The sequence below is a fragment of the Amphibalanus amphitrite genome, unplaced genomic scaffold (assembly GCF_019059575.1).
Source record: "Amphibalanus amphitrite isolate SeventyFive unplaced genomic scaffold, NRLGWU_Aamphi_draft 000020F_arrow, whole genome shotgun sequence".
In the NCBI taxonomy this organism is placed as follows: Eukaryota; Metazoa; Arthropoda; class Thecostraca; order Balanomorpha; family Balanidae; genus Amphibalanus; species Amphibalanus amphitrite.
The window spans coordinates 393,259-419,837 of record NW_024881516.1 but is presented as its reverse complement, the minus strand read 5'-3'; the positions used below and the strand labels follow the sequence as shown (position 1 = coordinate 419,837).

The 26,579-nt window shown below is 50.3% G+C and overlaps 1 protein-coding gene across 1 annotated transcript; it reads left to right on the top strand.

The window, feature by feature from the left end:
• The first annotated feature begins 8,377 nt into the window (after window positions 1–8,377).
• On the top strand, window positions 8,378–11,218 carry LOC122389921. Its single transcript, XM_043382423.1, has one exon. It carries the CDS (start codon window positions 8,378–8,380, stop codon window positions 11,216–11,218), a length of 2,841 nt encoding a protein of 946 aa, XP_043238358.1.
• The last annotated feature ends 15,361 nt before the right edge of the window (window positions 11,219–26,579 follow it).

Below are 26,579 nucleotides of genomic sequence, written 5' to 3'. Positions count from 1 at the left end.
GAGCGTGAAGGAATCAACCTGAATAATTAAACATGCCCGAAAGGCTCTGGAGTTCTTTGGCCTGGATGTGTAAGGCAAGTGACACGGCCGAGGGGAAAGCGTTCCTGCAGGCTGATTGCGGGCTGATCGCAGGCTGAATGCGGGCTGGTTGCGGGCTGATCGCATGGGCTGGTTGCGGGCTGGTTGTTCCTGACTGGAGACTTGCAGGCTGATTGCTCAGAGTAAAGAGGAAGGTAATACATTTTAAGGTGTATCAAATACTGTGTTTGCGCAGCAGATGTGACGGCGCAGGTCGATAGCTATGCATGGGAGGTTCAATAGACGAATGAACGGGGATTTTGCGGCATTGCAATAGAACTGAAAGGGTTCTACAACTGATATTCAGAACACAGGGTGGTTTCCCTATAAACCTCAGGGACCTCTTCACAGACCCTTTGGGGTTCTTATCTAGGTGCTAAGAACGCTCTTATTATAAACCCTAAACCTCATAAGAGTCTTTGGAAGAATCGTGTGGATTCTTTTGATGAGAATGCAAAGCCGTCTACGTGAAGAACCATGGGGGTTCTGAAAAACGGTGGCATAACATTTTACCCCACAGGGGTCTAAATACCCCTGTACGTTCTTAACGTTCTTCCAAAGTGTTTTCAGTGTAGCTTCACCGTTTCTCTTCCGATAAGTCGCAACTTGGGATAAGTAAATCTGAGATCATCATGAATGGATATTTAATATCTATTTCGGTTATAAAACACGAAAATCAACGGTGGTTTCAGCTACGCAAAAATGGCGTGTATGTTAAATAACTGTTCATTACCAAAGAGATGTCATTAGAGCATTGCATATCTTGTAACAATTGCTGACTTTCACCTAGCAGCTTACACGACACATTTTTACAAGACAAAACTTATATGCTAGACCCTGTAAAAGGGATAATAGGACCAGATACTGCGCACTGCTCGGGTCCGGGCGCTGACCGTGAAATAGTCATGCAGATCTACACCGGGTGCGGGCAAACACGCCCACCAAGGGTCTCTTGGGTGAATTTTCCGGTTTCCGGCACGCCGAAAAGTCGTTGTCGTGCAGGTTTCGTCTTTTCTGGGTTCCACAGCTGTGCTTTCGATGTCCTCCACGACGTCCTTTGCTCGAATGATCAATGCACACACTACACACCCGCTATCACCCGCGCTGAGCACAACCGTCCTTCTCCACTGCACGCTCAAACTCAACTGGCGCGCTCAAACCCTTTGAAAATTGGCGCGCTTTCGGCCCAGCTATCTGATCACGTGTCATGTACGTCACTGCCGGCACTGGATTGCAGTATGCTGATTGGGTGGCGGTTGCGAATCACCTGGCTCAAACACACTTGCGCCGCGACTGGTTATAGCTGCCCATACCGCGCGTCAAAACAAGCTTATAGCTGCCTGTTATGTCGTCGCACCGCCCATACGCACTCAGCGAAGACGGCACCGCGTTTGGTGCTGTATATTAGCGGTCAGCAACACGTCCAGGGAGCGACGGGAGCGACTGCCCGTCCTCCCCGCCCGCCCGGCCGGCCAGTCCCGGCCCGCCGACTGGTCACCGCCGGAGGCGCCGAGCGGCACAGGTACGGTATCTGACAGTAGCGGCAGAGACTGTACACTAGGGTATATTAGAAGAATTCAAGGGAGGTATTTAAAGAATAGGGGTATAGTTTGGGTATGTTCGAAGAAAATGATCAGGGTGTTGTTTTAGACCAAAACCCCTTGTTCGAGAGAAAACGTACCGTGCCGCACAGCGACGGCAGCGCGCGGCGGGCACGGCCGAGCCCCGCCGTCCACGTGGTCCTCTGCAGGGCCTGGGGGGTCATCTGGAGCACATGTGTGCTGACCGGCCCCAACGCGCCGGGCCGGCCGCCGCCGGCCGGCCCGGCAGTTCGCGGCGAAACGACGACGACGGCGCGGCTCCGCCGGCGCAACGGCGCCGGCGTCGTACGATTCGATTGAGGTGCAGTGTGTGACGAGTAATCCAGAAATAGACATTCATCAAAGAACTCTTTTGGTCCTCCGGTTAATGAAACGATACGATCAGCTACGCAATTCTTAGTGAACTGGACGATTACACGAACACTTTGGTCTGCCGTGCCGGATCAGAGTGAACGACCACGAATCACACGAACATTTTGGTCCTCCGGGCCGGATGTATGTGAACTAGTGAGTGAATGGACGTACAGTCCGACGCGAGTGCAGTGAACGAGTGATGTCGGAAGCGAAGTCCGACGCAGTGATGTCGGAAGCGAAGTCCGACGCGAAATCGACCGCAAAGGCGGTCGCACGGTGTGACGCTAAATCTACGCGCAGCTCGCAGGCATGTCATACCCGCAGCGAGACCTTCGGCAGCGCAGCGTCGTCCACCATCAGCGCAGCCCGCCGCCGAGCCGCGCTAAGCAAGCTCGCAGCGGAGCAAGGCCAGCGCGCGGCCGCGGCAAAGGCGGAGCTGACACGGCAGGAGGCGGAGACGCAGGCAGAGCGGGCGCGGCAGGAGGCGGAGACGCAGGCGGAGCGGGCGCGGCAGGAGGCGGAGCGGGCGCGGCAGGAGGCAGAATTGGCACGACAGCGGGCAGCTCTCGAAGCTCAACAGCTCGCCGACGAAGCTGAACGCCGTCAGCTGGAGCTGGAGCTGCTCGAGGAGGAGGAGTATGGCCACCAGTCATCTGCCGTCGACCATCAGGCTCTAGCTCGGCCTGCTGCCGCAGCTCCAAGTGAGCCAGCCGCCCAGCCGCGTGAGCCGCTGCGGCCGGGTGACAGGTCCTCACGCACCCGGGAGTGGGTGGAGCAGTCCTCCCAGTACGGACAACTGGTGAGCGCGCGGCCATACGACGACCGTCACCAGCAGGAAGCACGACGCCCGCTACAGCCCGTGAGACAGCAAACGACTCCACAGCTGCCTCGAGTGACCCTGGATAAGTTCAGCGGCTCCGCTCTGGAATGGCCGAGATGGATCGCGCTGTTCAGGGCTCTAGTGCACGATCGAGACGACCTGACTGACGTCGAGCGCCTGACCTATCTCCAGGCTCATCTCACCGGGCCGGCCAAGGAATCAGTGCGCGGTATGTTGTGCGACTCTTCTCTGTACGGTGAGGCTCTGCGTGAGCTAGAGGAGGAGTTCGGTGACCCTGCACGGGTCATTCACGCGACGATGAAAAAACTGCTCGATTCGCGGCCGGTGAAAGATGGTGATATGTCGGCTGTGACAGAGCTGTCACGTGACCTTCGCACCGCGGTCCGTGTGCTACAGTGCCTTCACTACGACGCGGACATCTCGGCTGCCACCAATGTAACAGCCGTGATCTCGAAGCTTCCCGCTGCGCTGGCGCTGAAGTGGGGCGAGCACGCTGTACACAGCGGACTCGTTCGCCCCACTCTGGCCGACCTGGACAGCTGGCTGCGCCGCTACGTGGCTGCTGGTCGTGCGTCCCTGACCCTGACGGGCCACAAGCCATCCAAGGCCGAGGTCAACAGTGGGGAGGGCCGGCCACGGCGTGTTTACGCGACAGCGTCAGCGCCGACCGCGCTCCGGGAGGTCGTAAAACCGAAGATGACAGCAATAAAGGCAGCGGCGCCGGCCGGGAGTGAGGACACATGTGTAGTCTGTCATGGGGCTCATGACATCAAGACCTGCGACAAATTCCTACAGCTGACGGCGAGTGAGAGAGCTGAAGTGGCCGGTCGAAACGGGCTCTGCTTCAACTGTCTCGTGCGAGGCCACATCAGCGCCGCGTGCACGTCTAGTACAAAATGTGGACACGAGAACTGTGGGAAACGTCACCACACGCTTCTGCACAACGGAGAGCGTGTGTTTCCACGGCGCAGTGCTGCCAGCGGCGCGCCGTCAGCAGTGAAACATGTGGGCACCGCGGCGGCCGAGCCGCCCTGTAAAGTTTTGCTGCAGACACTGCCGATAACAGTGTATGGCCCTAACGGGAGCTGCACATCCCATGCCCTCCTCGACCTTGGAAGTCAGGTCACACTGGTGACTGAAGGCTTGAGTGACCGGCTCGGTATCTCTGGACCTATCAACAGCTTGGTCTTAAGTACCATAAACGGGAGCGAAAGACTCAATTCACGCCGTGTGTCCTTCGAGATCGAGCCCGTCAGCAGCAGCGGTACCCGTCATGAAATACGGAACGCCCAAACGACGCCGACGTTAAATGTATCGAACCACGCCATAGACTGGTCACGAGAGAAATGCAAGTGGTCTCATCTCGCCGACCTGGATCTACCGAGCACGACACGAGGTCAAGTAGAAGTGCTACTTGGTACTGACATGATAGAACTGATCGTGCCACGTGACGTAATTGAAGGGCCGGCCGGGACTCCGTGTGCCGTGAGGACGCTGCTCGGGTGGACAGTCACCGGCCGCGCGCCGAGTCGAAACCTGTCAGACGACAGAGTTGTGAATCATGTCCGTGTCGGTGACGAAAACAGCGCGCTCGTCGAACTTCAGAACCAAGTGAGGCAGTTTTGGACGACGGAGGCTTTCGGTACGAAATACGAGAGCGCACAACTGCACTCCAAGGCAGATCAGAGAGCCATGTCTATTCTGGAGAACGTCACGAGACGGACCGGAAACCGATACGAAACTGGTCTCCTGTGGCGCGCTGACAATGTGCAACTACCGGACAACCGACAAACCGCTCTCACTCGTCTAAGAGCGGTCGAGAGACGTCTGGCTCGCGACCCTGACCTCCACGGTGACTATAAATACGGTGATCTCATCTGGATTTGGTCACGTGATCATTTTCGAGCGCAGCGCACGTGCAGTTGTGGCGAGGGCACTTCCAGAAATTCTGGATCCATGCGATTTTGGAGCCAATGTAAAGTCTATGGGAAAATGGTTCATTTTTATTTGTTTTTCTTATCACACCTAAACTTTCAAGTTTTTCTCAAAGATACACCCTGATTCATGTGTAGAATTGATTGGTCTTTAATATGGTATCAATTTTATATTTTTATCGGATGATTTCAAAAATTACTTACCGTTTAAACTACCAAAAGAGGTGATTGCGGCTAAGCATTGTGACAGCCATATCATGTCATTGGGAAATTACGCTTTCTTGTGCATCTTCATTTTAACTGTTCTCGAAGTTAGTACCTACTGGATGATTCATGCGTAGAATTTGTTGAACTTTTGTCTTGTGTCACTGTTAATGCCTTTATGAAATAATTATTCAAGTAATTTCGCCCCGGCCGACATGGACGCCGTTGTGAGCCGGTTTTGGCGTCGGGGAGAGAGAGAGAGAGAGAGAGAGAGAGAGAGAGAGAGAGAGAGAGAGAGAGAGAGAGAGAGAGACGGAGACGGAGACGGAGACGGAGACGGAGACGGAGACGGAGACGGAGACGGAGACGGAGACGGAGACGGAGACGGAGACGGAGACGGAGACGGAGACGGAGACGGAGACGGAGACGGAGACGGAGAGAGAGAGAGAGAGAGAGAGAGAGAGAGAGAGAGAGAGAGAGAGAGAGAGAGAGATAAAGACCAGGGGCCATCGGTGAAGCGGGAGCTCCACGACAGGTACTGGGAGCGGGCTCGCCTTTTCCTCGTAGTGACCCATCTAGGCTGGGCGGCCGGTACTAGTTTCGCAAGAGACAGAGACATGGAGCGACTCGGGACTCGTCTCAGTCCGGCCGCCACCCAGCCGCCCGCCGCGCCTGGCCGGGCTGCTGCTTCGCCGGCCGGATGGCGCGGGCGGCTCTCCCGGCTCCCGCCCGTCTGGGATGCGCTCCCCATCCGCAGGGCGTCGGCGGCGCCCAAGAGGCACAAGAATAACGGCGGTGCTGCGGGCGGCTTGTGGGGTGACGGTGCCGCGCTCCTTCCCCGGCTCCTCGCCGTCCGTCCCCCCTCCCCGGTGCCGTTTTCTTCCAGGGGAGGTGCCCCGGCCGCCGTGCCGGGGCGTAGCGCAGTCCGTGCTTTAAGCACAGCAAAATATCCACCCAGGCTAGATTAAGGTAATGACAAACTAGGATTAAGAGTGGCTACAGACTTCAGACTTTATGCAGACTTAACATTAAGATATTATATATGCAACTAAATGACACACATGGTGTTTGTTCTAACCTTCTCAACAGAAAGTGAACATGTCAGGACAGCACCCCTTGGTGGCCATTATACTCAAGGGGTATAGGCACTGATTCCCCAGGGGTGAAGCGATAGTAGCACAAACATGAGTCACTAGTTAGCTCTGTGTCTTTCCACCTGCAGGAAAAATATATGTGTGATGCCCAATGTGACTGGTAACTGCATCTTATAAAGCTGGAAATATTGTACAAAGTTATGACAACACAAGCAAACAATGCATGTTACTGCTCTTGTTATTCCTATATGAGACCTCACAAGACACAAAAATATGCATGGTAAAAAAGGGAGCAACAATACATTTCCAATGTAGCTTGCCATTAAAATGATCATGGATTTCACTACATCAAAAGTGAATGAAATTAAGTGATAATCAAAGACTCTGGAAAAGAAGATCAGCATAACCATAGATATGTAGACTACATGTCTTGTTTCCAAAGCTAAAGTATGTACTCAATGTTGTAAAAGTTGGTTGGCTTTTACAATAACTTTGAATAAAAAACAACATATGGTAAACACAATTCAAGGAAATGCCAAGACCCATCCAGCCTTTGACATGCCCTGTTTGGAATGCTGTTAAACATGCTATGATCTTCTCAGAATAGGAAAAACCAACTCAAAATATTACCTTCTTTTATTACAAATAAAATCTTCCCATGAATTTCACTATTGTGACTGCAGAGCTCATTCAGTCAATCAGAGACTGTGCAGAGACTTCATCATTCAAACAATCAGAGAATCAATGTGCAGAGACTAACACTTTAAAATCTACTGACTTTTCACAAACATCTTTCATGCTACAAGCTTATGCTTACTCAACACTTTTTTCATGACTCGAATATGGTGGTGTTCATTTTAAGTGAAAACATTCATCCAGCACTAAGCAGATTATTTCTAAGCTCCACTAAGTCCCAATTTCTGCTATTTTTCGCTTGGAGTCACTTCATAGTTTGAATTCAAGGTGCCTTGTGGATTTACCTCAGTTATGTAGGTAAATACACAAGGATTTATGGGCTTTACCTCAGTTATGTAGCTGCTCCCTTAATTTAAGTTTCTCGTTAAATTTCATTGAGGCGTTGCAAGATGGGCTGTAGCCGAATTCCCTTTCCTGTTTAGCTGATGCTCATAATACCTCAACATTTTTCATTCCAATTTTTGTAGCTGTTAACAATTGATAAAGACCCATCTACCTAGACAACAATGACGTTACAGAGGAAATCCCTGGCTGTGTTTCACGGGCGCGCTGCCAGCTGCTGCCAGGGCATTCCGTGAGCTAGCGTCAACCTCCGGTAGTGTTGGAGGTAAAGGCTTGTTGATGTCTCTATGTAAGCCAAAAATGGCTGGCAGAGTGCCGCGAAACACCACCCTTATTTTTGCACAATAATGGCGTGATAACTGTTCCTGCAAGAAAATATAAGGTGAAATGAAGTAAAATCAGGTCAAACCTTAATATATACCCAAAAGAAGCAGTGTATGGAGTACCTATGTTCACATTACCAATAATATGATGCACAACAGGCCAAAAACCGGTGAATGTTGAATTGTAACCCAATTTCAATATCAATATGGCACTTGGCATTAACAGTAAAACATACCGTTTTTGATGTTAAATCAACAGAAAAAACTCCTCAACATAAACAAAATGATCAGAATATAAAATAAGGATAAAAGCATAAATAAAAATCGACGAATCGGCCTGTCATCGCCCATAACATTCACCACTCCCCAATCCCCATTCCACGCACAGATTGTTTACCCCTTGGTTTACCCCGTGTTCGCAGTCTCCCGGACGACGAATATTCTATACGTCGTCCGACCAATCACGTTCAAGATCAGCGGGGCTTAACCTCGGTTCTCGAACGCCATTGGCCAGATTACGCAGAATCTTCGTCGTCAGGAAAACTGTGAACACGGGGTTACATTTTTCGCTATGGTAACAAAAGCGCCAGAATTGACTACCAGAATTGGATCCGAAGGTCAAATGGGTCACGTGACTGTCAAGTTCAGATGGACAACACCTGCTGACCTCTGTCGGTCGTATCAAGCCACAATGAACGACTACATCGCCCAAGGTCACGCCAGTAAGGTCAGCGGAGAGCACCGCACGCACGAGCGGACGTGGTACCTGCCCCACCACGCCGTTCAGAACCCAAACAAGCCAGGAAAGGTGCGCGTCGTGTTCGATGCAGCGGCGAGATGTGGTGGCACGTCACTGAACGACAACCTCATCACCGGGCCAAACAATCTGAACTCACTCGCCGGCGTGCTCATGAGGTTCCGACAGGGCAGCGTGCCGATCGCGTCTGATGTGAAACAGATGTTTCACCAGATAACCATCCGTGCTGAGGACCGACACGCACAACAGTTCCTCTGGCGAGACATGGACACAACAAAGGACCCAGAAACGTATCAAATGAACGTGGTCATATTCGGTGCTAAGTCATCACCAAGCACGGCCACCTACGTGCTGCGACGATGCGCAGAAGACGGCAGAGACAAACACCCTCGGGCGGCCGACAAGATCGTCAGCCGCTTCTACATGGACGACTACCTGGACTCCGTCGACACCGAGAGAGAGGGACGGGAGCTGGTCAACTCGCTCAACTCTCTGCTGAGCGCCGGCGGCTTCCACCTGACAAAATGGACGAGCACGTCAGACGTGGTGCTGAAGGACGTGCCGCCTGAGGACAAGTGTGAGGAGTCGCGCGACCTTGACCTGACCGGTGAGAACAGATGGATGAAGACGCTGGGCGTTCACTGGTGCGCTCAGGATGACCAATTCAGGTTCAAGGTCAAGAAAGTCGACAGTGGGAACACCAAGCGTTCCATCCTGAGCATCACGTCAGCAGTGTTCGACCCGCTGGGCATGTTGGCTCCGTTCATTGTCCGCGCCAAATGTCTCATCCAAAGGATCTGGCTCGGCGGATGGGACTGGGACGAGGCCATCAGCGACAGTGAACTCCTCGCTCAGTGGCACAGCTGGCAGCTGGAGCTGAACGACATGGACTGTGTACGAGTGGGCCGCTGTTATCGCCCCGATGGCAGAGCGGTCGTAAACTGTCAGCTGCACGTGTTCGGTGACGCCTCTGAGCTTGCGTTCGGTGTGGTGGCTTATCTGCGGTTCGAGTTCGAGGATGGCACCGGCTACTGCAGCTTCGTGATGTCCAAGGTGCGGGTCGCACCCATCAAACAGCTCAGCATACCTCGACTGGAGCTACAGGCCGCTGTCATGGCCGTCCGCGTGGCTGACACCATCAAGGCAGAGCATGATATGGCCATCAACGAGACCATCTTCTGGAGCGACTCGTCCACCGTACTCCAGTGGATCAACAGCGAGAGCAGGCGGTTTAACACCTTCGTCGCAAACCGCATCGCCGAGATCCAGGATGCGTCAGACGTGACTCAGTGGCGACACGTGCCAGGGCCACTGAACCCAGCGGACATATGCAGCCGAGGCTGCTCGGTGACGGAGCTGACGCCCGGCGGCGTGTGGGCTCAAGGTCCGGCCTTCCTGCGGCGCCGTCACCAGGACTGGCCCGCCGCGCCGCCCCGCACGACGGAGCGCCCGAGAGACGAGGAAACGGCCGAAATGAGGGTAATAGCCTGCGCCACTGGGGGAGCTGAGCCGGTCATAAACCCCAGCCGGTTCTCATCATGGCTCAGGCTGCTGCGTGTGACAGCGTGGGTGCGCAGGTTCGCTCACAACAGCCGCAGCCGAGCAGCTGCTGATCGGCGGACGGGACCGCTGACGGCTGAAGAGCTGAGAGAAGCTGAGCGTGTCTGGCTGCTCAGCACACAGGCCGAGCAGTTCGGCGATGAAATCGAAGCTCTCCAGCACGGAAGGCGGCTCCCATCGAACAGCCGACTGCATCAGCTGACACCCTTCCTGGACTCGACCGGCCTACTGAGAGTCGGGGGCCGGCTGCGCCACGCCCAGATGGACTTCGAGGTCAAGCACCAGGTGATACTACCTGCACGCGGAGACATCACTCGGCTGATCATCACCGACCGACACAAGAAGCTCGCCCATTCCGGTGCTGAACACGTGCTGACTCACCTGCGGCAGCAGTTCTGGGTCATCTGTGGCAGAGCTGCAGTGAAGCGGTACACACGTGCCTGCATGCTGTGCCGGAAACGGTCAGCCCGGCCAGCGCCGCCGCTGATGGGTGACCTACCAGCCTTCCGAGTGGGCGAGCCGGCCCCGGTCTTCGCTCGTGTAGGAGTGGATTTCTTCGGCCCCCTGACGGTGAAGAAACAACGCAAACGAGAAAAGAGATATGGCTGCCTGTTCACCTGCCTGTCTACCCGAGCAGTCCATATCGAACTGGCGCACTCACTGGACACCGACTCGTTCATCATGGCCATGCGACGAATGATGGCGAGACGGGGCAACGTCAGCCTCGTGTGCTCGGACAATGGCACAAACTTCCGTGCTGGTGAGCGAGAACTGCGGCAGGCACTGCAACAGTGGAACCAGACAAAGATAGCGGACACGCTGTCTCAAGAAGGGGTTGAGTGGCGGTTCAACCCACCAGGAGCACCGCACTTCGGTGGCGTGTTTGAGCGACTGGTCCGAACAGCCAAACGCGCACTGACGACTGTGCTGGGAGACCGAGCCGTGGACGATGAGACGCTTCGAACGGTCGTCACCGAGGTGGAAGGGCTCCTGAACGGCCGTCCGCTGACCTACATCAGCACCGACCCCGACGACTACCAGCCGCTCACCCCCAATCACTTCCTGATCGGTCGCGCGTCTCCCCAGCTGCCGCCCGGTGTGTTCGTCGACGGTGACCTGTGCGGCCGACTGCGCTGGAAACACACCCAGGTGTTAATCGACCACATCTGGCGGCGCTGGCGACGGGAATACCTCCCGACACTCACCACGCGGGTGAAATGGCGCGCAGACACGGCTGACGTGCAGCTCGGGGAGCTAGTGCTGGTGACAGACGACAATTTGCCCCGCGGACACTGGCCTGTGGGGCGAGTGGTGAACGTGTTCCCTGGCGCCGACGGCCGAGTGCGGGTGGTTGAAGTGGCCACTGCCACTGGACGCTATAGGCGGCCGGTCTCTCGTCTCTGCCGTCTCGAGTGCGATGGTGACGGACAGTAAATGGACTCAGAGGGATAATGTGTGCGCGAGTGGGGCGACTAGTGAGTCTTTTACGACCACCGTGTGCCGCTGCCGAGCAGCGTCGGTCGGAGTCTGGACATTTGTGAGTGTTAACTGCGTCCGTCATTCGTGTTAGGTGACGTGTGCGTGTGTGAGAATGAGCCGCTCATTCTGTTTGCTGTCACTGGTCAATTGTCATTTGTGTTTGGTGTTTAGCCATTAGCCAACAGCTGTGAGCCGTCCGACAGCCCTAAGCGTTCACACTGTCGCAGTGTCGCTCCTGGCTCATTTAGCCGGTCGGCCCTGTACGAGCTAGTAGTTTACGACCTTAGAGTGTAGCAACCTTAGATTGGGACCGACGCGCGGCGCAACCGATGTAGTTTACAGCCTTAGCTTTAGCGTTCGTTTATTGCTGTGCGATGCGGACGGAGACGCTGCCTGCGAGCAGCTGTTTGTTGTTTCGTTAATGTTTTCTCTCTTACGTTTAGAATTTCCGCGAGCGACGCGAAAATTCGGGCCGGCCATGTTCGAGAGAAAACGTACCGTGCCGCACAGCGACGGCAGCGCGCGGCGGGCACGGCCGAGCCCCGCCGTCCACGTGGTCCTCTGCAGGGCCTGGGGGGTCATCTGGAGCACATGTGTGCTGACCGGCCCCAACGCGCCGGGCCGGCCGCCGCCGGCCGGCCCGGCAGTTCGCGGCGAAACGACGACGACGGCGCGGCTCCGCCGGCGCAACGGCGCCGGCGTCGTACGATTCGATTGAGGTGCAGTGTGTGACGAGTAATCCAGAAATAGACATTCATCAAAGAACTCTTTTGGTCCTCCGGTTAATGAAACGATACGATCAGCTACGCAATTCTTAGTGAACTGGACGATTACACGAACACTTTGGTCTGCCGTGCCGGATCAGAGTGAACGACCACGAATCACACGAACACCCCTGATATGCTTAAAAGGAATCATTTGAGGAATCATTTGAGTATCTTAAGGGCATTCCGCCAGGAAAACGGCAGAGTTATAGGAGCATGACACACCATGATCAAAGGGAATAGAGAATCGTTTTGGTTGTCAGTGATCAACCAATTGTTTTCTTGTAGTGTCGTTCATAATTGCATTATTCCACATTTAGTAAATGTCTACATTTTTCGGGGTAACACCGACCGTTGGGTAACACCGCCCGAGCTCAGCAGGCAACGAAATTTGCAGATTGCTGGACTAGTAAGTTGTTCTTCTGACTTCTTATCGTAAATTTCGAGGCGTTTTAGTATATTTAGAAAATACAGTGAAACGATTTTATTGTAGCTGGTACAATGTAGTACTCATTTATATAACAAGACGACTTAAAGTCCCAAAATTTCATTTTCTCGAAATTGTTAACCTTCGCCCCAGTGAGGGGGGGGGGGCATAGGGTTACCTTACCACCCTGTGGCGTTTTTTGCGTGTGAATAAAAAACCACGGCGCGTAGCGCCGCGCCGCTTGGAGTACCTTTCAATCCATCAATTTTGGACAATACGTGAAATTTTTGACCCCAGGTCATGTCAGGTCAGGTCACCAGGTCAAGTTAACTGACCAAGCCTAAAAAAGTTTGCAATCATGTCAAGACTGCAGTGTTTGTCAGAGAGGGTTTAAACTTGGTGGATTGCATGATGTTATGGTCGCCTATAATTTGTGTATCTCGGATTTTTTTATATCCGTGACCTAAGCTCAGGCCAGTGGCGTGACCTTTCCATTATAAGTCAATGGAGAAAAACGAAAATGCCTCTAGCTCCGTGTGTACGCATAGGAACAGTCCAAATATTTCAGAATCACCGTATGATTTGGACCACCCGTGACGACCAGGGTGTCGTTTTTGCTGATAGCCTCTAGAAAGGTCATCCGAGGTCATTTGAGGCTACAAACGGATTTTTGCCAATAACTCTCGATTGGAAAGAGATAGAACGCTGGGGGTGGCCTCATTGTGTTTGTCTTGCCGAGACACATCGACTGATATGCAACATGACCTTTTCCGGTCAGGTCATGACCTTGACCTGAGGTCAAATTTTCAAGTTGACCTTTCAAGGTCAAATTATAGTTCATTCGACGCGTCTCGGCGAGAGAAACACAATTCTGGTAATAGAAATGTCGTGGCTTCTTTTTAATCAAAAGTTATTGTCGAAAAACACTTATCGTAAAAACGGCTATTTTTGGAGTTTTTGCCCTCTGGAGGCTAAACCGTTGACCTGAGGTCATTTTTGATGATGACCTTATCAAAAGAAGAGCTCAACAGCTATCGAATGCTTTTCCATGCGTTTTTCTAGCTATCGTAGTTCCTGAGATAATGGCATGTTTTCTGAAAAATATAATGACAATTCGCAAATTTTGACCTTTGATGACCTCTGGTGATCCCAATATTGCTCTAAGATGAAAAATGACTGAAATACTTTCAAACGTACGCATTGAGAGCTATCGACTGCTTTTACCGTGTCTTTCTAGTCCTCTTAGTTTTTGAGTTAGAGGTGGGTGGTAACATATGCCCCCCCCCCCCCACTAGGGCGAAGTTGGCTGAGACCGCCACTTAGGCGCGGGTTACTTATCCTCTAAAAAGAAAACAGCAACATCGTTCTTTTTCTATTCTATTTGAAATGCGCCACTCCTGGGTTAGGTGTCACAATGTGAATACCGAATTCCCCAAGTGGACGGTGTTACCCAGTGTTACCCAAGTGTCTGCATTTTTCTAAAATAAAAATCCTTCAATATGGCAGCACGACAAAAATTTCGCTCGAACAGGAGCACGTAATGCTTGGATGAGTCCTAATTATGGCATAAAATACTACTTCAGGACTAATATCTGTCAAATAATATCAGTTTTCTTCTGCTTATTAGGATGCTAGAAAAAGTATAAAACGCATTCACGAAACGTTAATTTAGGAATTTCTCGCAAATCACCTAAACTTAAAACTAATGCGGTGGCGGTGCACTGCCCATACCTGCACATCTGTTGTCGTAACGCTGCCAAAAGACAGTCAGCTGTCGCCCTAGACCTTTTTGTATTTCTGATATCGAGATGGGCGGTATTCTCCAAAGGGCGGTGTTCCCCCATCTTCCCCTATCAAAATTCTGAGATATAAGTTTTGTGCATATTTTGTTCTTATCAATCGCTTTAAAGGTAGTGTGCCAGCTTTCTTGGACCATATGGAGATAATGACCCGGATAAGGAGAACCGGATTTTTAGAACTTATCCATACCTTCAAAACTCATGGAAACGTCTTAAATTCTTCAAATTTTGAGTACCCCAGTGCGAAATTCGCCCCGACGGGTTGTCGGTCGTACCCCAACCACATTTCACACCACTATGAACAATAAATGCACACACTAAAATCGCTATTACCGATAGGCTCATCCAATCAAGTTTCGATAAACCCGTTCATCATCATCTCCTGCGGTTTCGAACACGCCTGTTAGGTGGCTTCTGATGCTCGTCGAGGTCGGAATTTCCAAATACGCGTGGTGCGTCGGGCCGCGCGCTCTGACTTCGGCCAAGAAAAATGCGTCAGCTGATCATTGTCATTTCTGCCACTTGCGTGTGGTGAAATGGGGTCATAACTTAACCCGGCAGGCGGTGGGCCTACCAGCCACCTTCCGCGCGGTGGGGGGGGGGGGCACTTTTTTGCCCCCCCCCCGTATCTCCGAAACTACTGGACGGATCCGGAAAATTCAAACGGCGTTCGATAGCCCTGTCAAATTTGTTTAAGGAAACCAAATTTCATTGACCTCGGGGTCACCGATGACGTCACAGGTCAGGTCAAAGATAAAATGTTTCACCGTTCACGGGGCTTCTAGGGAAAGCGCTATAACACCGAGTAAAACGCATTTTGTCGAAAATCAGCGATAAGGCGTCAGTTGTCTAGTACATATGTTGCTATTAGAGGTCACTGGTCATACCAGGTCAGGTCACAGGTCAGGTCACCAAAGGTCACCAAGGGTCACCACATGAGCCCAACTTTACTAAGGTTATGCGATGCATGTTTTATGGCCAGTTTTTCATTTCCAACTCAATGGTGTTGGTTATAAGACCATCAGGTACGGTTTAGGTCACTTTCTGGTGGAGGTCAGGTCAAGGTCAGGTCAACAAAGGTCAAATTTCAAAGTTGATATTTTTGCATAAAATGGGTATTGATTCGATGCAGCTCGTCACGGGGAGTCTAATGGTGGTCTTTGTTTTGCGCTACGAGGTCTAGAATTGCTAAAAATTGAGTTTGAAAATTTGACGTCATCAATTTTGAACAGTTTTTTCGCTATAACTTGGCCAAAAAAAGAGGTATCGATCTCAAATTTGGTATGTAGATAGAAGGCGGTAGGGGCTATCACATATATTCCGGTTTTTTTCGAAATTCAAAAAAGTTTTTGGATTTTTTGGCTGTTATATTCAAAAAATCTATTTTTTTATTTTTGGGGGTCAAAATACAAAAAATTCGAAAAACCGAAATAGCAGTTTTGTAGCCCTTTTAATTTCACACCTTTTATGTATGACACATTTTTCTGTATCTCTAAAGCTGTAGGCCTGACAGCTCTTCCCGCGAAACCTTTTTTTGGGTCGAAAATGGCAAAAATGACGTCACTGTGACGTCATTAGCGGCCAACCTATCATAGCCTTTGGAAAATTTTTGGTCACCATGTGCGCTAGCTGCTCCCGGGAGGGTACTGAAAGTTTGGTGACGATCGGCGCAGCGGTTCTCGAGATATATCGAAAAAACTAAAGGGGGGGGGGGCAAAAAAATGCCCCCCCTCACCGCCTGCCGGGTTAAGAGACGGCTGTTTCATATCAATGATTTTACATAAAATCATATTTCAAACCATAAATTAATGTTCGACAGCCAAATTAAAGAAACAATACCAATACAGGCTTACAGTTAAAGTTCGACATTGTGTTGTCTACGATTAGACAGCTGATAACTCATTCCCGTACGTCGTAACCGTAACTCTATAATGACCTTTGCTTATTGTCACATGTGCGCCGCATTCGCGATTGTTGCCGGCGCCTGTTTGCAGGTCAGCCCACTACAGTTGTTATACATATCGAAAAACCGATAAACTTTTAGGCGAAAAAGGCACTATTCCAGGCCCATTTTTGATTTTTTTGCGATATTAGGTAAAAACAGAAGCTTCTTATCCTAGGAAAAATAAAATGGGAAATCATTGGAAGGTGGCACACTACCTTTAAGTTTCAAAGCAATCGGTCACTCGGTGAAGCTATGTCAGAGATTGAAACTTTTTATGAGGTGCGGTCACTTGAAGTGACCTAGTGACCTGACCTTGAACGACCTTGGTCTGAACTTTTCACATGTGTGGAATTGATGTAGGTACAGGTCTCGCGGGTTTTAGCGGTAGGTCGCTCGGCGAGCGGGAGGGCAACCAGTTCCGCCTCTGTATCGGTGACCATTTGCTCCGCCCAGTTACTCGCGAGCGCGTACTACGGCACATAGTAAAGTGGGGAGGGAATGGTTAGAGTGGCAGCCTGCGTAGAGGCTAAAACCGGTTTCTATCGCCTGGGCCGGCGACACGGCATGCCGTCAGGGGACGGGGAAAGGTCAGAGGTCACTCACAATGTGCAGTACCGCGTCCCGTCCTCTCGATCTGCCTGCTGACCAGCGCACGACCTCGGCCGTTGGCCAATCGGCATTGAACGGTCAAGGCCACCCGTAGGGGCGGGGTGAGCCGGCAGCGTGCCGATTCATAGGTAGTCGTCCAAAGTTTTAGCGGAAGCCGGGAGACGACTGTAATGTTATTTCTTGGGAACAGTTCTGTCATTTAACCCGCGCCCCGTTATGGTCTCCCGAGCATCGGTCCCATGGGGGGGAGCATTTTGCCCCCCCCCCCAAGATCTCGAGAACCACGCAAAATAACGACAAGCAGCAAACGGTGTTGGATGGCTTTTTGGCTCAATTTCATTGACCTAGGTCAAACCGATGACGTCACAGTTCAGGTCAAATGTCGAATTTTCACCGTTTACAGGCATTTCAAGAAATGTGTTGTAAAATCGAGTAAAATGCATGTCATTCATCGATAAGGAATCGATGAATAACAATTATTTTCGATGGGGAACAATTGATTTCGTTCGTCAAACACATATTTTGCTATTTGGGGTCACTGATACCAGGTCAGGTCACAGAGGCCAGGTCACTGAGAGTCACAATATGAAGATAACTATTATGTGATGCATGTTGTCTGGTCCATTTTACATGAAAAATGCGATTATGTGGGTCAGGCAACCCTTGGGGGCCAGTTTGGGTTATGTTCTGGTGAAGGTCAGGTAAAGGTCAGGTCAAATCAGGGCAAATTTCTAATTTGACATTTTTGCTTAAGAAGGGTGTCGTTTCGATGCAGCTCGTCACGGGGAGTCTAATGCTGGTCTTTGTTTTGCGCTACGTAGTCTAGAATTGTTAAAATTGAGTTAAAAATTGACGTCATCAATTTTGAACAGTTTTTCGCTATAACTTGGCCAAAAAAAGGAGGCATCGATCTACAATTTTGTTATGTAGATCACCGAGAGCAGGGACTATCATATATATTCCGTTTTTTTAAACTCGAAAAAAAACTTTTTTTAAATTTTATAACAGACCAATTTTTCAATTTGGGGGTCAAAAGCTCAAAAGTTTTAAAATCACAGATAGCGGTTTTGTAGCGCCGTTTTTTCTCTACACGACCAGATATAGAGCTTCGAAATTGCTTGTTAACTGTAGCTTTTGTCATGTGAGCGTTTCAAGATTTAATGTTTTTTGCTCATTTTTGCTCGAACATGACCTCAGTTTGACCTCAATAACCCCTGACCTTGGGTAACCTAAGACTTGAAGTTTTGTGTGAAGGTGTCAAATTGATGCCCGGGTAGCTATTGAAAATTTGGCGGGGCTGCGCGCAGCCGTTTTCTTGCTATTCAGGAAAATACACGCTATATTGCGCTATATTGCCCACCCCCCAACGGGGCGAGGGTTAACCGTGACCTGCTGAGGCTGGAGGTCGTTTCACAACAAAGTTTTGCTTTCTGCCGCACTATATTTCCAAAACTTTGTCACAAAACTGACCAAGAAATATGTTGCATGAATGCAATCGCAGCATTATTAAAAAGGAAACTAGGCGTAAAAGTTTAAGTAACATCACTGTATGCTGATTTTTTTGCGTTATTTTTAGAACAAAATGGATGTAAGCCACTAAAAAAGCAAAACATAACATTGTTTATATAGGAATATGCCATAACTTGCACCCATCGTCGTTTTCGCAGGCGCTAACGTTTGGGCGGGGATGGATCAGACCTCACAGTTGATCGGCTTTTGATCAAACCAGAGCTTCTTGAAAAGAAGGAGCATGTTGCACGTGACGAGAGGAAACCGATGATACCCAATTTATAGATTATATAGGCCAATCGTTGATCATAGGTCATACGTTGACCTTCCAAGTCAGTTTAATGACCCAATAGTCGGAAGAGTCTAGACCTGCCTAGAAGTTATTGTCGTTTGTCGTGAGAGAGAGAGAGAGAGAGAGAGAGAGAGAGAGAGAGAGAGAGAGAGAGAGAGAGAGAGAGAGAGAGAGAGAGAAATTAGCCTTTTTAGAAAACGGTCGGTATAGGTATTAAGCGACAATGCACGGATTTAAAATGAACGTTAATCCTTCTCACAGCTAGCCTGCCCAACGTGTTTCCATTTCCATCGCTAGTGACTTAGGCCATGTGACCGGAAACCGGCAGCTAAACAGCAGATATTTTAGGGGCGCGGAAAGCTTGAAGATTGGCTGTGCTACAATGCTATTCCTAGTGGTTTTGATGCTTTTAAACCTGGCTAGATTGGCTCCATACGCTCCGCAGATCGGCAAATTTGTAGTTAAGCAGCCCTGAAGGCACCGCCCAAGTTCCACCGCTGGTCCCGGCTAAATAAGACACAAGGGACCAAACACAATTTCACATGTTGGAACGTTTCTAATCTTAAGTCTAGAAACGAACGGTTAATGAGACATGACACGCCGAATTCTGGCCTATAATGGGCTCTAGAAACTGGTCACAGACCAGAGGTCATTTTGGTCAGGTTCATGAAATTTTCAGGGTAGGTGTGAGCTTTCAATTGCAGATGGCCTGAAGTCCAAACTTATCCTGACTCCTGACCGCATGGGCATTTATTTACTTATGGGGAGAAAAATAACTTACGGCACAGAAAGCTTCGCTGCTATCCGCCACTATTTACAAGAGTTACTCAGGAAAAAACAAGGAGAGGGGTTCATTTTATCACCCCTAATAAAAAGTAGGGTTTCCATTAAAAGTAAACGGTAACATCGATAAATAACATCTGTATGTTTCTCAATTCAATATGGTGAGTTCTTTCGTAAGGTTAATAAATGCATATTAGGTAAACAATATTGTAAGTTGACATTAGCACGAAATTTCCATTCTATTTTATCCCGTTCGTTCTAGCCCCTCTCGCCTGCCCCCCCCCCCCACACCACCACCACTACCACCAAACCGGCTGAGTTGGCTGAGGCGAGGCTGGCTAAGGCGAGCGCCTCCCCTCCCTTCATGCCAAACAGCGCCTGGCTGTCGTGACCTCTGGCCTCACCGCCCGAAGGCTCGCCCGCTGTCCAAGGACGCCCTGCGCGGGCCGCAGTGATAGCCTCTGCCGAGTCCCGCCTCTATCCACCGTTCACCACGCGCTGGATTCATTCATGCCTCTGTGTTTCAGCGTCCTACCCGTTGGGTGGCACCACTGTAGTCATAGGCGACTGCAGGGAAGCCGCGGTCAGAATGCCCCAAACGGCGGATTTTGAGGTTTTCTTTTAATTTCTCCGAAACTAGCCGGCATACGATCAAACCTTTTTCCATGCTCATGGGAGGGAGCCATACGAATAAATCGGTCACATCTTCAAGCCTACAAAGCGGAAGACGAAAAAGATATAGCCGGAAAGGCAAAACCTACGCTTAAAACCCGCGGGACCTGTACCTATCAGGGGCGGATCCAGCCATTTTCAAAGGGAGGGGCCAAAACCGGCCACTTTCCGAGTCCATTCAAAACTCCATACTGAGGCTTAGGGTGCACCGATTACCCACCCCACCCCGAAAAACATGCTACATGGTAAGTTTAACCCGCGCCCTGCTGGAGCGCGGGTTATTTCTGGCATTCCTGGTATTTCTGGCAAATTTGATCATACATCTTGTCTGCATATGTGTAAACTTCAGATCGAGGGCACTCAGGTCAGGTCGCCAAGTCACGTGAAGTGACCTCACCTCATAAAAAGTTTCGATGTCTGCTATAGCTACACCGAGTGAAAGATCGCTTTGAAACTTTCAGCGATTGATAAGAGCAGCCGTATGTACCAAATTTTCATCTCGAAATTCTGACATCGGTGACCTAAGGTCAGGTCAATTTTGCGACCTCTCCATTATAAGTCCATGGAAGAAAATGAAAGGCGCCTCTTTTGGACGAACGCCATTCAAAATACTTTAAAACACCGAATTACAAGTAAACATGCCACGATGAACTGGAAAATGGCTCCCATGACCCCTCTTTATGTCCCATAGGTCATCTCACGTCACGAAAGGTATCTAACAGTTCTTCGCGAATAACTTTTCATAGAGGCATACTAGAGCGATGAAAACGCCTTAGGTGTATTCAGCTCGACGATACGGATCGACTGAAGGCAGCATGACCTTCTCCGGTCAGGTCATGGCCTTAACCTGAGGTCAAATTTTCAGGTTGGCTTTACGAGGTCAAATTATAGTTCATTCGATGTTTCTTGACGAGAGGAACACGATGCCGGTAAAAGTGGTGGACGGTAAAAACAGGGCGCCTGGGGCGATTTGATCAAGACTATTGAAATTCACTTGGATAGAGCACGTGACAAGTGGCGTGTGGAAGGAATAGGGAGGGGGAGAACTTCTTGATGGTCAATTGACTGTAGGTATATACCCTACGGCGTCCTGTTTTCACCGTCCACCGTAAAAGTGACCTCGTGCAAAGTTTGAGTCAAAAGTTATTGCAGAAAAACTGTTTCCGCAAAAATCGTCTATTTTACCAGTTTTTTCCCCTGCAGGTAAAACCGTTGTCCTTGGGTCAAATCTGAAAGAATTTTCCAGAAAGAGCGCCAATAGGGCTTTAAAATACGCTTTTCCGGGGCACTGTAACTCTATTGGTTTCCGAGTTATGCGCCGGTTTGTTGAAACTTGTTGACGTTCAGCCTGAAAATTTGGCCTTCGATGACCTCTTGGCTCTAGTGATCTGACCTTTGACCTGACCAAAATGTGACCAGATTAATTTCGTCATTATTTTGACACTCCTTCGAACGCTGCCTTCCCCGTATCGCTACATGGCCCAGGAGCCGAGTTAGAAGGGGGGGGGGGGGTGTTCAAACACCCCCGCCCCCCAGCATGGCGTGGAAATCCAGGAGCCCCAGCAGGGCGCGGGTTGATATTCGCCCTGATGGAAAGGGCCGGGTGGGATCTGCTGGCTACACTCCAGGTTTTTGCGTGAGTCAAGAAAACAACGACATGCAGCGCCGCGAAACTTAGCACAGCTAATTATATATTTTGCATCGGGCATAAGATTTTGACCCTAGGTCACCCAAGGGCAGGTCACCAGATCAAGTATAAGTAATCACGCCTCTAAGAAATTTGTGATTCTGTCATTCCTACCGAAACGTCCACCTCTTGACTCAACCGTCAACGTGCTACGATAGGGCCACCACCCTATTTGTCACATGTTGCCGATCGCGTCCCAGATGCGATTTTACAGGGGTGAAATCAGTTGCAGAAAGGGGGGGGGGCAAATCCCATTTTGGCCCCCCCTAAACCTGATTTTGGCCCGGTTGCCTCCCCCCCCTTGGATCCGCCAGTGGTACCTATATGCTAAGGTGTACAAAAACGGCGGCGCTCCGCGCCTATTCGCGAAAAAAAAACACAGGAGGAGGGGGTGTTTAGAGTGACCATCCCACCTTAACATTAGTTTTGAGTTGAGATAGCCAAATTGGTGGCCATGGCCTGAAAATACCGGTTTGGGCACTCACAACATCGAAAAATGCTTTAATTCGGAGATACGGAATTTCAAAATTGCAGTTTTCGGATTCTAAGGGGTTAATGCATTGGTATGCCCCCTTAGAATTTGTGACGTCAGCGGAGGTCTAACGATTTTGAAATCTTTTACTAAAACGTTTGGTAGCACGCGGTGGTATATGCTGCTTTGCGCGCAACAAATGCCGCACTTTCAAATAAAGTCGCTAGGAACAGCGGATATCCCAAAAAGTAAACAATAGTAAAAGTCTAATACCTATCTTGAAAACCGGTGAATATTTTTCGATGAAATTTGGTAGATATTCGTTTTCGCTCTTCCTGAACCGAGCGACATCACTTTCATGCCAATTCATTAACTTTTTTGAAGGTGGGAGGGCCCCTTTAAACACCCCCGCCCCCCCCCCCCCCCCCCCCCCAGCAGGGCGTGGGCTAACAAATTCGTCAGATTCGGGCTGATTAGTTTTTTAGGGATTATGTTATGTTTGATACTTTTGGTAAACCGTAGGAAAATTCTAAAAGAACGTCAATAGCTGCAGCACGATGTTAGTGGCCGTGGAGAGGTATCGTGTCCCTGGTAGCTAATGCAGCTGAAATGTGTCGACACCCGGCGTCCGCACCATTCGGTGGTTCTGGCACGTCAGTGCTGTCTCACATTCATTAACCATGAGCATCTGTCTCATACGGGATTCGGGAACGAGGGGGGGGGGGGGATTAGCTCGCGCAGCATCTCTCACACATGGCCGGCCATTTCTCTCTGGACTCCGGAGCACTTTTCCTATGGGTGGATTCACTCGTGAATAGCATGATGTGAAAAATGAAGCGGGAGTCCCAGGGACTTGTAAACTCCTGCAGAGATCAGTTAGAGGTGTCGCACTCCCATCTCTGCAGGCACGTGCCCGAATACAGGGCCCAGGGGACCATTTCTTGCGCCGAGCCATGAGTCGCCCAGTAAACATGCCGACGTCGGCCCGACGTCGATCCAACCTCGGCACGACGTCGGCTGGATGTCGGATATGCCCGCATGTACCGACGTCCAGCCGAGGTCCAGCCGACGTCGGGGCGACGTCGGACCGACATCGGCCGCTGTTTTGACCGTTAAAATAATATAAAATACATGTTTCATGTTTCATAAAGAGCTTCTGTATTCAAAATATCCTCAGGAAACTCAAATCTTCCTCCACGCCGCAACCCCCTGATCCGGACTGGACGGGAAACTTTATCCCATTTGGGATTGCCCGTAAGCTGAGCTCGCCCGTAGCCGGGTGCGGTGAGTGCTTGGGGGCTGCTCGGCCTATCCTTTGGTCAGGCTCAGCCCCGGCAACTCACCAGGGCCGGGCCCAGTTCATATAGAAAGGCCAGTCGACAAGTGTCACTTTGCCAAAGTGCCACTTATCAAAGGGACACTTTGGGAAACGTTGGTGCAGGTGTGTAAGAGTGGCTATATGAATCCATTGTGGGGTCGCTCTTTCCAATGAGTGTCACGTAACAGCAGTGGGACTCTATATGAACTGGACCGAGGGTGCTCGCCAAGAAGACCAATGTCTCCATCCTATCATCCTTCCGGCTCTGAAATGGTCTTGTCAGACCGAAAGGGCATAACCCAACAAAACAAACTAAATTCGATATCTGGCTGCGTGGTGTAGTGGTTAGCATGGGTGGAGAACCTGCCCCGGCCACCCCGGCCGTGGCCGGGGTAACTTTCAGCCGACCCCGGCGCGGCCGGGGTAACTTTTTCCACTTTTGTAAATCCTAAAAGCTGTCTCCATACGAAAAAAACTGCCATCTATAAAAGCGTCGCTCATTATTCTCATCTACCTTGAAAAGTTCTTGAAAATTTACTTTATTTTCATTTTGGAGCTTCTATATTTTTAAGTCTTTTCATCGCGGAGCCCGACGTGTTTCATCAAACAGAAAAAACATCATATTTAACGGCAGTTATCGTAAGATGGCACTGTAATAACATCACAAGACAGGACGAGGGTAATATCAGTGAGATAGAAGAACGAGCTGCTGGGGCTCGGGGCTCCCCCAACTTAACCCGCGCCAGGGCGGTGGCCTTATCGTAACACGTTGAGTCGAGAGGTGGGCTTTTCACGCTCCTTCTAACTCGGCTACTGGGCTACGAGGCGAGAAGCGGAACGACGTTTGAAAGAGCGACAAACGTGATCAGAAAAATCTGGTCATGTTTTAGGCAAGCTCAATAATAAAATCACCATAGATCATCAAAAGCCAAAGTTCTCTGATTTTAGCGTTCTCCGACAACTTTTCTCACAGTTCATGAACATAACGGAGCTTAAACACTGCAAACAAAACATTCGATTACTCGTTTAACCCTCGCCGGACCTATTGGTTTTCTACATACGCGCCGGCCGAGGGGGGGGGGGGGTACGACCCCCCCCCTCGCCGTTTCGCCCCTGGTGGAGCTAGCGCGTCGCGGAAAAAACGAGCGTGTGCGCCATTACGAGACGCAGAGATTGGTACCCGATTTTAAGGTCCTAGGTCAACCGGTGACCTCTGAGGTCAGGTCAAGTGCCCCAAGGTACGGTTCAGTTTTTGGTGAATAACTTCGCAAAAAACGGCCGCAGAGCCGCGATTTTGGCAGCATTGTGTTTGCCTCGCTCAGGCGCGTCGAATGATATACTTTTTGTTCGGGTCAGGTCAACTTGGGGTGTTGACCTCAGGTCAAGGTCAGGTCAGCACCCCCAGGTCACGAACTTGGTTGAAAGAGGCCATGTTGCATAACATTCGATTCGGCAGGTCTTCCTGAGTCCATTGGTGGCTTTCCCGACTCGCTAGCTCAATTTGATCAAGAGTTATTGACGAAAAACCAATATGACCTTGATGACGTCATAAATGACGTCACGCAAGGTCAACATTGCAAAAGTGACGCATCTAACCTTGCAAGGAGTGCATCAAATCACGATTCTGTGTGCTTGAGATAGTTGGAGATCGTTCCCGGCGCCAGAATAGCAGTTCTCATTTTTCCCCATTGACTTATAATGGTGAGGTCACGAAAATGACCTGACCTCATATGACCTTTAGGAAAAATCCGAGATATACAAGTTGTGGGACTCATAATGGATACTAGATCCTGCAAGTTTCATTTCCCTGTGACATCTACTCTGGCAGTGAGGGCGTTGCGAAGTTGTGACATCTGAAGACCGTGCAGAGGTTCACTTATGACGTCATAGGTCAGTGACCTGACCTGACCCAAAAATGCGGTTGGTGTCAAAAGATGCGGCTTGAATCAAAGGTCAGGTATGCCAAGTTTTAGCTCTCTATCGCCAGCGTGTTTGGAGCTATCGCGAAAAAACCTATGGGGGGGCGGCACCCGCCCCCCCCTCTCGGCCGGCGAGGGTTAAGGCTCGGTCGCGAATAATATTTTAGGTGCGAGCTCAAATCAATAAGAGGGTCAAAACGGTCAAATTTGACATTTTGTTTTATGTGGGAAGGTTGCAACTTCCACGGAATAAGCTTTGCAAAGGGCATGATGGCATTTTTAGCACGATCATCCAGCAAATTTGACCCTGACCTAGCACTAGGTGGCATGCGTCCGAAATTCTAAGGCGCGTTGCAAAATTGTTGTTACAATTACGAAATCTTCCGCACCTGTGTGCAGCAGTTTTCCTAAAAGCGTACAAACGGCAGACATCCATTATTCTATGCCACAGAATAGGGGTTTGTTGATAACCGTTGACAGATATTTGAGCATCATCGTCTTTCTGACTTTCGGTCGCCGGCCGGGGTAACTTTTTCAAACATTCTCCACCCGTGGTGGTTAGCGCACTACCCTCCCGTTCAAATGACACGGGGTTCGAATCCCATCGCCGGCTGATGCTTTTGGCGTGTTGTCCCAGTAAACATGCCGACGTCGGCGACTGGGGGGCTCGAATCCCGCCGCCGGTTGATATTTTTGGCGTGTTGTCCCAATAAACATGCCGACGTCGGCCCCGTCGGTCCAACGACAAACGATCTCGTCAACCTCGGCAAACGACCTCGGCCCGACGTCGGCTCGACGTCGAAACATGCGGGCATACCCGACGTCCAGCCGATGTCGGGCCGAGGTTGAACCGACGTTGGGCCGACGTCGGCATGTTTACTGGGCGGGCATTGCCCGAAAAAACTCACGTTTTGCAAAATACGCTGTGTTGCAAACAGAAAAGATATGTTCTCAAAATATGTCAATAGAAATATTTTGAAGAATCTTGAATAAAAACATAGGCTTCTCTAAGGCTGTACATAGAAACCTACTCATATAGGTAATCGTCGTGCTGGGGGGGGGGGTGGGCAATGAAGTTTTCTCGTAATTCGAAGCATAATATCAGTGTTTGTGAACATCC